Source organism: Pangasianodon hypophthalmus, chromosome 17 (genome assembly GCF_027358585.1).
Source record: "Pangasianodon hypophthalmus isolate fPanHyp1 chromosome 17, fPanHyp1.pri, whole genome shotgun sequence".
In the NCBI taxonomy this organism is placed as follows: Eukaryota; Metazoa; Chordata; class Actinopteri; order Siluriformes; family Pangasiidae; genus Pangasianodon; species Pangasianodon hypophthalmus.
In genome coordinates this window covers 18,111,843-18,127,438 of record NC_069726.1, presented here as the reverse complement: position 1 = coordinate 18,127,438, position 15,596 = coordinate 18,111,843, and the positions used below count along the sequence as shown (strand labels likewise).

General features: G+C 38.6%; 1 protein-coding gene across 3 annotated transcripts in view; it reads left to right on the top strand.

The window, feature by feature from the left end:
• The window catches only part of cntfr (ciliary neurotrophic factor receptor), a 198,018-nt gene that overhangs the window by 74,531 nt on the left and 107,891 nt on the right, over positions 1 to 15,596 (top strand). For all 3 annotated transcript variants that reach the window (XM_026942863.3, XM_034312931.2, XM_034312930.2), the window contains exon 2: positions 14,634 to 14,715. In XM_026942863.3, the coding sequence (XP_026798664.1) occupies positions 14,634 to 14,715 (82 nt within the window). The remainder of the gene's footprint in view (positions 1 to 14,633; positions 14,716 to 15,596) is intronic.

Here is a 15,596-nt window from a genome sequence, read left to right as displayed (position 1 = left end):
TTTGTCTTTGTAACTGTCCAAAAAAACACAAAAATTGATGCAATGCTTTAAGAAATATCTGCTGTAAATAATGGTTTGGTTTGCTATGTTATTGGAACATTACTCACGCAACCTTCCCAGATACGCTTCCCAGTTAGGTCAAGTGATATTAATCTTATGCCTTAAAGGCACCAATATTATAATATAAATATCACAGACTGACTGTTATCTGAATCAAAAGGTAATTACTGCTGTTTTTTTGTTGTTGTTGTCACTGTTGTTGATTGTTATACTATAATATGAAGGAGAGCCTGCTACATGTAATTTCGCCTTAACTGAGTTAAAGTAACTGAGATAGAAATGCATGCTGACAATTTAGCACAAAACAGCACTGTAGCAAGATTTCCAATTTAAATAAACATGCTGAGTGCCAAAAGTCACCTGTAATGTGAAGCATCATGTGATGAAAGAATAGACAGCCCAATATGGCTCCCAGTCATCTCTCACACTAACGTCTTTATGCTTCTAATATACTCATATCTACGACTTTCCTCGTCTGGACACCCACTAAGAACTGTTTGTAATTATGTAATGTAGCAGTGAAGCTTTGGCTGAGATCCAGGGCATGGAATAAAATGCACGCTCCCATCCTGTATCCAGGCTCTCCCTGGCTTTTTTTTCCCCTGTAGCTGTAAACCATGCTCAGAGGCGATCAATATGCTCTCTGGTAGAGCAGCTAATGCACTTGCCGCTGATTCTGCTCAGCATGACAGCAGCAGACAAGCCTGCATAGAGTGTTTATTACAGACTGTCCAAAATGAGAGGATTGGGAAGGAGAGCCAGTCAGTTGTGCACCAGCACATGACAGAACCAGTTAAGTGTCAGCAACTTCAACCTTGAATATAGATATACAGATATATAGAAATAAATAAAGCTATCCTGGTTAATATGAGGTAAATGCAGGTGCCAGTATTTTTATTTTTTTTCCCAGTTGCACATCCATGCTGCATCCTTGATTGAACAGCAGATCATTATACAGGGAATCATATTGGCATGTCTCAGCCTGTCTGTTTCCTCCCTTAAACACAGCTTTATCCCCTCCTCAGACTATCAATATGCTAATATCCTCTCTGCTTGAAAGGCAGAGTGTCATTTTCTTCCCCAGCTAATTTTCCTGTGATAAAAAAGCGCTTTTTGAGTTGCAGTTGGATCAATAGATCAGTGAAGCTTGAACTATATTAGCTTACAAGCTGAAGGTGACATAGATGAGAAGGTGTAAAGAATAGTATAGCCTCACATCCTTGCTAGATCCTAGTCAATAGGTGCACCAAAAGAGACTCAGCTCCATTAGCTGTCCCTATTAGCATGCCATTAGCACTTAAACTTTTGTGCTGAGTTGCATTCATGAGAGAATGAGCAAACATGCAAGAGGTGCTGTCAAATTTCAGTGCAATCAAATTGCATGCAATGAATTGCTATCAAAAAGCATCTCTAAATTTGCTCAATTTAATCACTTGTTTATCATTAGCATGTAAAGTTGCCAGCTAAATGGGTTTGTCACTAGATTTGGTATTTGATATTTGTTCAAAAAAAGATCGTAGAGAAAAATCTAGCATATTTTGAGCAGACGTTAGACACTGTTTGCACCCTATATGGGTTTCCAGCTTGTATCAGAGCTGCTGTTTATGTGAGTTGAGAGAGCAGGGTCAGTGTGCAAAGCCTGACAGTGTTGCGGAGCCTCTGTTCCCAACGACCAATCACTGATCACCGTTGTTCCCAACAACCAATAACTGATCATCATTGTACCTAATGACCAATAGTGGATCATTAATGTTCAAAAAAACAATAACTGATTACCGTTGTTTCCAAAAAAACAACTGATTACAAAAGTTTCCCAACAACCAATAACTGATCACCATTGTTCTGAACAGTCAATAATTGATCACCATCACTCCCAACGACCAATCACTAATCACCATTGTACCCAATGACCAATAATGGATCACTAATGTTCCAAAAAACAATAACTGATCACCATTGTTCCCAATGACCAATCACTGATCACCACTGTTCTGAACAACCAATCACTTATCACAATCATTTCCCAACAACCAACAAGTGCTTACCATTGTTCTCAACGACCAATCACTGATCACTATTGTACCCCATGACCAACCATGCATCACTAATGTACCAAAAAAAAAACCAATAACTGATCAGTTGTTTGCCAACAGCTGATCGCTGATCTCCATTGTTTCTCAGCAACCAATCACTGATCACCACTGTTACCAACCACCAATCACTGATCACCAACCACCAATCACTGATCACCACTGTTACCAACCACCAATCACTGATCACAATTGTTTCCCAACAACCAATCACTAATCACATTGTCTGTCCATCTGTGCATTTCTTTGCTCTTGGGGATATTTGTTCCATCCGTAATCAGTTCCTTCATGTCTGTTTCTCAAATCTTCACTACCACTGCTTTGTTTCATCTGCATTTTTAATAGAAATTATCAAATTTTGGAAATACATAAATTTTGCATATTCTATTCTATTCCATTCATCTTCCAAAAATCTTCCATCTTCATGTAACACGTTTTGGTATGCAAATGATCATGATGATTCAGTCTATGTGCAAATCAGTCTGTGACATCATCCGAGGACATCTAGTGTCTCTTTGAGCATGCATTAGATACTTTCCACTGAAAAGAGTTGGCAACGCTGCTAGAACGCTTCTAATTGCTTTTGCACTCATTACAGATATACTATATCACATGCTTTTTGCAAGCGGCAGCCGATCAGAGTTTCCACTCTGTGGAATGGACGGTGTAAGATAAGATGGGAAAGAGCTGCCATCGTCTTGACTTTGAGGGCAATGATGGAGAGGCAGAACCAAATCAATAATCTAATTCCAAGACAGACGTTCTTCAGATGGGCATTCTCTAATATCAGTTGCACTCTAATGCGTCGAGGTGTTTTTTGCTGCCGTGAGCATTCTCATACTCACGTGCCTCGCACTCCTAGAAGACTTTCAGGTCAGTAGACAGAGGTCATGCCGACTGTTTATGCACTCGTAATTGAGGAGTGAGGATCAGTGGATGAGCGAGCAAGTTTCAGTTTTATAGAAAGAAAAGAATCGACTTGTTAGAGCTTTGCTTGAATTCTCTTTGAAGCTTCGGTCAGCTTTTTGCTTCAGGTTTTGGCAAAGTCACACTCCTTCAGCATCGATGGATCTTGTCTTTCTCATTGTGAAGCTTTTATCTGTTTTTTTTTTTTTTTTTATCTTTTTTCCCTTATCAAACAAAGTTTCACTCTCTCCAGCATATTTCATTCACTTCACTTGAGATGGCAGCCCACCAGAGCAGGGAGTGGTGGAGTCTGGCTACTGATAATCTCATAGTTGCTCGGTCAGGTGGGCCGTGCTGAGGTTCGACTCTTCTGTGCGAGTCAGTGCAAAATCGATGGACTCTGTCAGGAAGAAGGGTGCAGACGTGACAATTTCCAGGCTCGCTATTGTAATCACGCCTACTCGCTGGGTGTGGGATGCTTATCCCGCAGTTCTGCAAAATGAAATCTGAAATTAAACTCGGAATGGCTATGGAAAAGAAACATGGTTTGTGTAGCAGGAACAATCCCAGTTGGCAACAGTCAAAGAGAAGCAGAGAATGCACATGAGTCGCTTCATTTGCTTCATGCCTGCTGGCTCGTGTTCATAAAGCTTACACATAATCATTTGTTAAATAGTCCGTTTCATCGAAAGTGATATACAGGAAAATTACAAGCATAAATATACCACTTTATTCCCACTTGATGCTGTTGGATTTGTGAGTTTCATTGTTCCTATATCCTAAAACATGATTTTCAAAAGGTTATGAAATTGCCAGATTGGTGTTTGGGTAAAATTTTGTTAGCATAGCACTAGATTTCCTATTATTTTTCAGTACTCAAATAGCCTGATTCACACTGTACATACTGTATGAGCTCAGATGGACCTGGCAATAGGGTCCACAGGCTGAACTTATCGTGTCCTCTACGCCAATTATTACAGGATGGTACAAGGTTCCAGGCAACTTTTAGCCAAAGAACCTGCATGCTAGTAGCTAGTTAGTGTCAGCCTCACACGATCTCTTTAGGGAATATCTGATAATTTTCATGCAGTTAGCTGGACGCTTACACAATAAGCTTTTCATAGCACGAGACTGAAGAAGGTTTACAGCATCCTGGTATCTTTAAAAAAAAATGTGTTTCAGTCAGTGTTTTATTTGTTAGTGGCAAGAAAACAAGATAAATGTGTGTATTGGCTAAGAGACTGCTGAACGTCTGTAGTTGGTAATTTGCAATGTCTGGCTTCTTCTTGTTGAAGTAGGCAGTTCTTGGGTTTTGGTTTAGTGATGAAAATGACCAGACTCTTTAGCGATAACTGGACTAGACACCTGACTTGCGAGACTACTAGCTAGGTAACAATTGTTAATGTTGGTGGGAATATGATGATGCAAATCAGGACATATTATAGATATTGAAATCTCAAAATCTAATGAGAGCTAGTTTATGCCCTTTTATGCCAATTTTAGCTTAGTAGAATGTTGAGAATGTTTAATTTATCCCGTTTTCTGAGAATGTTTCTGCGATTACATAACGTTTATCATGTTGCTGAACATTTTTAGTTGTAGGAACTTTATTTGTTTGTTGGATTTTGTCTAACTGACATTCTTTGTGCTGTTTGGCAGAAAGACATTACATAAATCATTTTAAATAGCGTCTTGTGTCAGGTTGTATTCCTGCTTCATGTCCAGTGTTCCTTGGAAAAGCTTTGAATCCCCCAAGACCCTGACCAGGATAAAGCGCTTACTAAAGATGAATAAATAAATGCTCTTTCAAACATACTGAACATATTATTCTACAAAGACCATTTTTAATGATTTCCAATGACATGTCCTTGGATACTATATGCAGCAACTGCACATATGTCTCCATAACAAAGTGCAGTATATGATTTGAAGGCTGTTCTATACTTCTGTCGCTGCATTAGCCTCATTATCTCCTGTTGCTTTTTTTCTTGACATTCCTTTTCTCCACCTCATGTTAGTGCCAGAGAGTGCAAGTGCCCATGCTGATGGAATATTTCCCCGGCGTGTAATTTGGGGGAGCTGGTGTGGCCATCCTGTAATGGATTGTATGCCTAATAGGCAATGAAAGGAGCAGGGAACTGGGAATAAAATCCTAATGACTCTGTCAGTGCCGTGACGAGGACCAATGCTCGCCAAAACCTGGTATCTCGGCCTCGGACGCCCCCTGGGTGTCTTTCTAATTCTGCAGGCTGCCTGTACACTACCACTAACAGTTCTGACGCTGCACTTCGGCCTCATGGGATTGCCACATACTGGTTTCGGAACAGTTTATCCACACTCATCCACCTGCACGTAGCTGCAACCTGGGAAGCTTATTATGTAAACTGAGCCTCGACAGAGCTGTGTACACACACATAAGCTCCATACATACACGCTTAGTGTATGTGTATATATATATATATATATATATATATATATATATATATATATATATATATATATATATATATATATATATATATATATAACAGTACTCATATGCAGTGCTAGCTATGCACAAGAAGAGAATGTATACTGAGTTATGTACCACGTGTCAGGGTTCTCTGAGGCATCAGCGTCGTGAGAATGAGATGAAGGAAGTAGAGAGCAGACACACACACAGGCTGTGTTGTTGACACCTGCACTCACTGACTCACAGAAAACGCTCTGTGAGTGACAAAGTGGCAGCATTGGCTTGCTTCAGGGAGTGCGCCGAGGTGAAATGGTTTCTCTGCATGCTAAAAGTCAAAAGCATGTTCAGTTGCTCAAGGCTTGAGTACACACTCTGTCTCTCACTCCGTCTCATGTTCCTCATATTTTCATATTTCTGTCAGGTTGTTGCATTTTTTGTTATTTTGAATTATGCTAGTGTAGTGCTTGTTTCATACGGTGCAGTAATTTATTGGCTCCTGCTCGCTGGTTTGTCAGAAGAACAGATGTTGTCTTCCTGTGGAGGTGGCAGGCACGGGCACATTTAGCGTGCGTGCTGCAGGGCATGGAGCCTGCCCCTGCGCCAGCCGCGAGCTGGAGCTCATCCGAGACTGACGCCTAGCACTGCCACCCAGCTGTTAGCGCTGGTTTCACTTTCAGCCTTATTTATAGGCGATGTTCTACAAATAAATCAGCGAGAAAGCAAGACCAGTGCTTTTCTGGTTGACATGGTTGTGAAGTTCATTAGACACCGGTCCAATCAGAGCAACCAATCGTATAGTGACCTGATTGGAAAAAGTTCACAATGAGCTGTCTAAAAGTTATTCCAGAGATTAGAGTTAAAACATATCCTGCATATTTGCAGAGAAACTATAGGAACAGTCTTCGTTTGGTGTTTTGATGTCAATCAAATCATCTCTTCCTATGAAAGCATGTACTTTTAGAGACTCTGTAGTGATAGCTAGACGTCTACCTTCTAGCAAAAATATATGATTATGAAATATATGATTATTATTATATATTATCAGATATAAATGGGGAAACACTTTTTATGAAGCCCATATTCATAAATTGTTATAACTGTGCTTAGAATTCTTTGTAAAATTTTATCATTGGGTGCATCAAGTTAATTGAATATGTTAAATTATCCCTCAATATAGGTACATTGTAATACAATATTTATTTACAAAAGTTATTTTCTAATATAATAAGGAAATGCTTAATTTTTCTTTTATATTAAATATTTTTTCAAATTTTTTTATATTTTATTTTATATTATTTTATTCTTACTTTATTTGCCTTGTCTTTTAGGTATGTTGCTGGAACACTCTTATTTCCTCTTGGGATCAGTAAAGTCTTATCTTATCTTATCTTATCTTATCTGATCTTGCCTTAATTGCAGATTAATTACAAAAATGATAAAGATACACATATGTATCATTGACTTAGAGCAAACACCCCATATTTTTAGAACAACAGCAAAAAAAGTTTTAGAATAAAACACCCATGTACGTTATTTATTTGTTTGTTTGTTTGCTTGTTTGTTTGTTTTAATTTTGACAGTTCAACCTCTATGATGTGCCTGTATTTTTATTGTAATTAATCTGGAGTTAAGAGCTTTTAATGTAGAGTTTATATTATTTTTATAATAGTTTAATGGTTAATGGATTTATATAGTTGCATTATAATTATTCACAGGTCAATTATTAGTTATAATATCTTACCTTCTAACCACGTGGCATTATAATGAATAATACAACTTTTGTTCCAACATGATTATCAGTTTTCAAGGAATTATGTATAAGCACCATGTTATTAGACATTATGAAGCATTATTATGGTTTATAAACTGACTAGGAATCATTACTAACCTAAAAAAGCACAATTTTAAGCACAGTTATAATGATTTATGAATATTGGCTTTATAGAAAGTTTTACCTTAAAGTCTTACTCGTGTTTTTCTGTGATAAAACTGAGCTAAATTTTTTTTTGTTTGTTTTTTTTTTTTTTTTGGACTGCATATTCATGTATACTCGTAGGTCCTGGCATTTTTAATGATGATAAATATCCATTTTTAGTAGCTTCTTGGCTGTTATAATGTATTAAACAATGTATTATTCTATATAAGTTATTCGTTATTGTTTTAATTTGCATGTCTAGGTGTACTATGAATAGAATTTGCACTATAAATAGATAAAAATAGACGAAAAATGTTGCATCTTTAAAAGTTATCCTGGAGATTTGTTTACAACAGTTAGCATGAAACAATATGTACTTGCATACTTGCGAATAGGTTATGGGAAAAATTGTGTCGTCCTGAAAGAATGTTGTTCCTGGGCACATTTAGTGACAAAAAAAACAAACAAACAAACAAAAAAAACTAGACTAGCTACCCAGACTATTTGTTAGCTAGAATGTTAGTGATGCAAGTGGGACTAGTTTAGCGCTCTTGCTAATGACAACTCTGTGAGGCATAACTCCTCTGGCAAAGCATAGATATTAACATACTGTTGTCACCTTCTTGGAATGAAGACAGAAATAGAAATATAGAGACATTTTCATACACCCATCATTCTGTAACAGATGCTCACCTCGGGCTAGAAAACTGATCATTATATCACAAGCCATGCATCACCGAGTCAGTGTCAAATAGCTCCAGTGTGCTTCTGTTCAGCAAAGACAACCCAAAAATGAGAAACCGCAACAGTCTGATCACGATGATGATCATCATCGTTCATATCCATGCCTCTCACAACCTGTTCGAACACTTGAAATGACTCTGGCGCCATTATTGCCTCTTGGTACACGGTAATAGCTTTTCAGCAGAAGGGCGGGATTCATAAACATTAGACAACGCTGGCGTATTGGTGTCGTTTGGACATATTTTCTCCCGACTCGCTGTGGAGGAAGAAATCTGGGCCTGCCTCCAGAAGAACGCACAAGCTGTCCAATCTGCATTCTGTTTACCAAAACACAGCTTTTCCAACACCACCCCCCCATTCTGACCATCCAAAGATTCATACGTTTCGAGCTGCTATTCACAGCTTTGCATTCATTTTATTATACACTTGCACTAAACAGCACTATAATTATACACCACCACGTCCACACAAGCTTCCTTATAGAGGAAAAAAAGCATCTTGTGTGCATCCTGCTGGTGGGACGCTTGCTTATTTAGCCTCTCGGTAATGGGATGGGCTGCGCGGTGTGGTTAGCGCACCGGGTGGTCAGGGTTGAGCCTGAACCCCGACCAGGAAAAGCCCCATTCATGAAGGCTGTATTTTGAGGGCTCGGAGAAGCCAAGTAAATAAAAGTATTTCTGAGCTCCCATACAGAGTTCACGGCCATATGCGCTTTCCCATCAATAACTAATTTAGAGCAGACACACGCAGGGTGAGCCAGGGTAAATACGCGAGAACACTGGCGTTCTCTGAGGCACTCTGTGAAAGGTAACACAGCATCATTACATCAGTTAGAACGAGTGAATGAATCAGTTGTAAATGAGCAAGCCAAAAAATCAGCATTTGTCTTAAAATAGTCATAAAGCATTTATTATCTCCTTCATTACTTCTGCAGAAATATTTAATGCTCTGTCTTAGGCATTTATGGATATTACTATTTCAGCCACAAATCTTTTTATGAATTTATCATAAGGAACTTATACTGTTCAGAGTTTAAATGCAACGTGTATCGATTGCACAGAGCTCGATAGCGCATAAATAACAGGGCTAGTGCAAAGCAACAGCTCATAAACCTCGTATATCCCTTCGCATTGACACCGATAACTTAAACCAGAGCATTCTGTTCCCAGCATGCACTAGCAGAACGCAGGCTATCAGGAGTAACCTGGCTTCTGCCACCCACCGTCCCACTCTGTTTGCTTTGGTTTGATACACTCAGCAGGGTCGAGAGGTCAGCCCCAGGGATGTGACCTGTATTTGGTTAGGGTGTGGAGCAGGTCTGGGCTTGTGTACGGAATCCAGATGGCTAAACCCCTCGTCTTCTTGCTAACCAAACACCGCTACGCATGTATGCATGCATGCTCACGCACGCTAGCCCACACTCGCACCTAAACACACATTTACCCAAACACTCAGAGTTGACAGGTGCTAAAAGAGACGCCTGGGCTGACAGCCTATTGATTGCAGCTATTTATTCATACGCAAACACCAGACCTGCAGCTCTCAACTCGAAGTCCACTCGTTAGGCAGGCCTTGACAGGATTGATGTTATCTCTCGCATACAATTAGACACAAAGCAGAGGTCAGGTTTGTTGAATGCATGCAAGTAGGGCCGTGAGCCTGTGTAGCATGACTGCTAATCTGAGAGATTTCTGATAATAGGTGACTGAGGAGGAGAATTATTATCAGGAAGCCAAGCTTTAATTATGGGAGATGGCTTCTCTCGGTCTCTGTGTGTGTGTGTGTGTGTGTGTGTGTGTGTGGAGGGATGGCTCAGGATGCAAGATTGTGAGATTGTAGTTATGGACTTCTGTTTTGTGTACACACAAAGCCTCGCTAATTAAAAATTAGATTCCTTTAGCCTGTGGAGGATACCAAAAAATACAGGATACTTCCCTTATTCCTCAGTGTAAATATTAATAACCCAGATCTGCCAATGCTGAAGAGGAATAATGCATAGTCCTGCAGAAGGAGGGGGTGTAAGAGGTAAAACACAATAGACAGTTTTAAAAAATAATATATCATATTAAATATATAATATATAAATAATATATATTCAAATAACCCTTTTAAAAAACCACTTTTCGAATGTAGCTACTGGTAACCGTGAATCATTTCCACTAGTGTTTGAACATGCCTTTTAGTGTTTTTAATCACTTTCTAAGGATCATTAGCATTCAAATTATTTATCAAGCATTACATTTGACATTTCATTGTAGGCCGATTCAATCTTTCTTTTTTTTTACCTCTTTTTTTTTTCCTCTTTTGGCCAAAAACTGATGCCTTTTTTGACTATTTTCTGTCAAAAACTGTCAATAGCCAAAATTTCGGTGGCATCTCTAATAAATATAGTTAAGTGAGGTTAACTGTTAGCAAAGTTGAACACATTAATATATTTTATTTCACATTAATGAACTCAAAAACAGCGGGCCTCACTTATCAATCTTGTATTAAAGTTGTGTGTAAATGTGTAAGCCAAAACAAACTAAAATATTCTGTTGGATTTACAAAAGTTTCAGAAATTCTGACTTTCTTTGTACTCATGTGTGTATGTTTTTTTAGATTCTTTAATTAATGCCAATAATATAAAATGATACTTTCGTGATGATACCCTTTGTCCCTGGCCAGATGAGCTAGCATAAGGATTTATGATTTTGATAAAGTCTACAAAGCACTTCTGTAAGTCTGTCTGGATAAGGGCATCTGCTAAACGCTGTAAATGTAATAAAAAAAAGGCAACTTAAACTTGACAATATATTTTATACATGAAAGTGCAGTAATCAATGCAGATTATATGATTTGAAGTCAATCTAGTCAAGGTTTACATTAGTTAGTCTTCTTACACATAAATTTACACACACTCACAAACCTCCATGGGTAGGATACGAACATTTTTTATGAATTTACTGGATTTTCATGAATACCAAATTTCTTGTGTAAACACTTGTACAAACAATTTACAAATAAATTCGTATCCTGATTGAAAGATGAGGCCCATTTTCCATTTACCTTTACAGAAAGCGAGGATGCTGTATCAGTGCATCTTTCAAGCAAGAAAATCAAGTCCAGGCATGAGCACTGGTCAAAAACATTACTAATATGAGATGAGGAAAAGCGGGCAGGACTTCCTGGGGGTCAGATATTATCAGGAAGTGCAGAACATCTACACAATGATCAATTATTCAAGCTTGTTCAAGAGGTCTCATCCGCCATTTTTATTTTTTATTTAAAAAAAAGCAGATTTTTGAATGCTCTAATGTTAAAACGCAGAAGTTATGCGGAATGCATCAAAATTGGCAGGTCTGAATATTCTCGTATGAAAAATATTTTGACTTTATTAATAAAAGCTACCTTTTAATATGAATCCTAAAAAAATGCATAGGACGTCAAGTGAGAAAAATAAATAAATAAATAAATAACTTCACTCCTGGGAGGCCACGCCTCTCCGTTTTTAGCTCTACAGCTAACACTAGACATCCACCTAAACCTCACACATCTATTTACATTAAACAGAGCAGATAGATTCATAACGGAGTATGCGTTCACATATTTCGAGCTTTTTCCAAGAAGTGAAATAAAACACACTCTAAAAGCAGCTTTTAAGATTTCTGCTGGTGTGTCAGTCATCAGCATGATGGGACTCTGGCCTCTTGCTGTTATGGGATTCTTTTTTTTTTTTCTTTTTTTTTTGTGATACTTGGTCCTGTTTTTCGTCAGGATTCAGCCTGGAATTTCCAATTTAAATGCAAATGATACAGGACATCACAAAAAACCTGGGATGAGAGAGAAAATCATTCAGTGGCCCTAATGAATTATATATTTTAATTAATTTCAGGAGCTGAAACGTCTATTCAGCATCAAGGCCCTAAAAAAAAGGCGAATGAATAAATAAAAATGGAAGAAGGTGAAGGAAAGAGAAATGGCAGTCAATAGGCAGGGGATATTATAATATCTTCAGTGCCACAGCATGACTTTAAGAAAAGAAAAGATTCTGAGCTGTCAGATATCAAACTTATTTTTCCAGCTTTTAACAGGCTAAATGCTAAGCACACGCAAGAGAGAAGGAGCAGAATTCAAGAGCAGTGACAGGGAGATGCAATTTTAATTTCACCACTGTCAGTGCATTTTATTCTTGTAATGCCGGAAGAAGTATGGAGTGTCAGTCATGTACGGTGCCTGATGGTTGCCTTAAACCTTTCCAGAGAAGCTCTGCTTTTGAGCTGTGCATGTAAGTGAAAGTTTAGAAGAAGCCAGGGCATATGTTATGCAAATACTTTTTTTTTTTATATATATAAATTTTCTTAACTTTGAGATAAGAAATGACAGCTGAGTAGAGCATGAGTACCATTAGTTAGAGTCTTTTAGTATTTAACGGTTTATTTTAGAGGACAGTTGAGAAACACTGCAACATGCTTACCCAGTGATGGCACATCATTATCCTATAATTCAAACCACACTCCTTAATTAGCATTATTTATGACACTGAATGCTTGATTCTGATTGGTCAGAAGGTGTTGATTAATTAGGGTGTTGATAAACAGCAGCTCAGACAATACTTCCAGCTGTGCTTCTTTTAATATATCATCATTTCTTTAGTAACAACTTACACAGTGACTTGTATAGCAAACACTCGACATAAACGCATAACTGTTTTTGATATGATGACGCTTTCTTTGAGGAGACATTTATTAAGCCTTTATGGAAGGAGTCTCCAGTGTCAGTGCTTTGTAACAGTCAGGGGTAGAGCTGTAAGTTGATGTTTTTAAACATGGGAAAGTCTTCAGGACGAGAGAATTGCTAACATGATAAGGTGATTTTTTTTGTCTTATCAACTTCAAGAGAGAGAGAAAGAAAGGCTGGTGAGGGAAGAACTGATGAAGAACAAATGTTTCATGGACGTTCCACAACATTAAACATAACTATAAATGGATATAAAGTATGCCAATAGAAGATTGTAGTCCTTGGTAAATTGCTGTGGCATAAGAGGAAGGTGTGATTATCAGAAAATAATAATATATAATTAACACTTGAATTAATAATGACCACCAAATGAATCACCGATGGAATAAAAATTGATTAATGCAGGCATATATTACTCAGTTAATATCACATGTGTTAAAATGGCTGCTTCTGGAAACCTTTACTGCTCGAATTGCTAATTTACGCATTACCATTCGCTCTCTTGTGTGAACAACGTACAGCCAAAAATTTTATTGATTCATTTCATATGTACTCGATGTCTGTTTCTAATCTGCCGCAAATTTCCGTGCGATGAATCCTGAGTGAATCCAGTCTGGTGATAAAAGGCTAGCTTAGCAGGCAGACACATAAATTAAGCTATAATAAGTAGCAGACCAAAAGCTAAACATTCTCCATATTCACTGTGTGGACAGATAAAAGTACCACACAAATATTATCTCTGCATCACGCTCACTTATCCGTTCGATGTCAGAGCCTAAGGAGAGTTTGTTCTATTGCTGGTGAAAAAGCCCTTGTGAACTGGGGCTAGGCTACGCAAATACCATTAGCATGTTTGCCCTTGTAGTGTGTCACAATTTCCTGTTTTAATGAATGACTGCTTGATGGGAGTAAGGCAGAGAATTGAAACAAGTGCAAAAAAAAAAACTGTTCGTTTTCTGCTTGCATTGCCTTCCATGGCTAACTGGGGGGGATTTTTTTTCATGCCTCAAATATTGAAATATTGCACATCTGCTTCTTAAAAAAAAAAAAAAAAAAAAAAAAAAACCTTCTTGTGTTGATTTAACTGTAGGGTCTTTTTAATGTTTGAAATGCTGGACATGCTTCGAGAGATAGATTGATACCCAGACCCTGGGAGGTGTTATTCTTGGTCTGGGTTTTAATGCTCCATTTGGGGAGTGAGAGGGGGAACAAAAGGAGCTAGAGAGAGGTAGAGAAGGGATGGAGGCTGAAAAGATGGGATTGAAGTAGTGTTGTGAGGAGCGAGAATTTTGCATGTAGTACTGTACTTCTTTAAAGGCCATAAAAAAATGACAGAGCCTGGCATTGTGCTCCTTTTCTCTTTCTTTTTTCCCTGAGGCCAGAGAGGTCCGAGGTTGAGGTCAGGCTTCTTTCGGGCTTCCGTCAGCCCTTTACAGGCACGTGTGTGTGGTGTGTGGAGTGAGTGGAGTGAGTGGAGTGAGCGCTCCCTTCAGACGCCGATTCTTCTGAGCAGTCTCTGTAAAACAGGAGAGGGAGAGAGGGAGGGTGAGTGATGAACTGAAGGAGTGAGGGAGGGAGGGAGAGCAGAGTAACGGCAGAGGATGAGGAGGCAGTCAGAGAGGAGAGTGAAAGGGACAGAGAGAGGAAGAGGAAGCTCCTGATGTTGACTCAGCATCAGTGGTGCTGGGTTTTATTCCAGGCTGGCCGGAAGTTTACCATTGCCCCCCGTGTGTGTGTGTCTCTGCAGATGGCCAACATTGTGACGTCGGTGTGCTACGTGGTGCTCGCAGCTGTTGTGGTGGTGTATGCCCAGCGCCGCGGCCAGCAAGGTAAGGCATCCTTACATTCCCATCCATCTTACATACCATCCTCTCTTCTCCATCTGCTCACGTTTCCTTTCTTGCCATGTGCATGGGTCTGGACCTTTACGGCTTTTAGATATTGATCACTCAAGGCTTAGGATGGTGTTTGTTTTCGCTCTGGTCTCGCGTCTTTCTCTTCACATTGGAGGACAACTTTAGTGCTTTTTCAGCCTAGTCTCTATCAATCACATCAGATGTGAAGTTATCATGGACAGGAATCAAAAAACCTAAAACTTGCTTATGAGTGATGGATGTCTGAGCACAAACAACCTTAGTTCAAGCTCACAACTGAGCCACCATAACAATCAATCAAAGTTTTAGGATGAGAGAGCTGTTAAAGGTCTCTTAGGAATACAGTAAAAAGTCATTCTGGTTACTTACGCTTCTCTAAAAGTGTTATAACGTAACCACAAATTCTTCCTTTTGAACAAATATCTCTGAAGCAGGAATTATAGAGATTTAGGGCTGAGTCTGTGGCTTAAGTTTAAATGTTATGATAGTATTTACGCAGGGAAAGTTCTCTGTATTCAGAGTCATGCTATGCAGGTACTTAACACCTCTGAGGTTGCCAGATTTTTCATGAATAGATCCTTCAGGATGGGAGTTTTTTATGTGTCTATATCACTGTGTTTAAATATAAGCATGCACTTTCCTTTACGCCTAAAAACAGATAGAAATTACAGACGAATAAAGCAACTTTTCTCCCTTTGCTGCCAAACACTTTATCTATCTATCTATCTATCTATCTATCTATAATAGAAGTGAAATATATTGTGAATACATTAACGCAGTTATGAACAGAACTTGAAAAGGATTATCCTAGTCATGATAATCACATTAATCACACA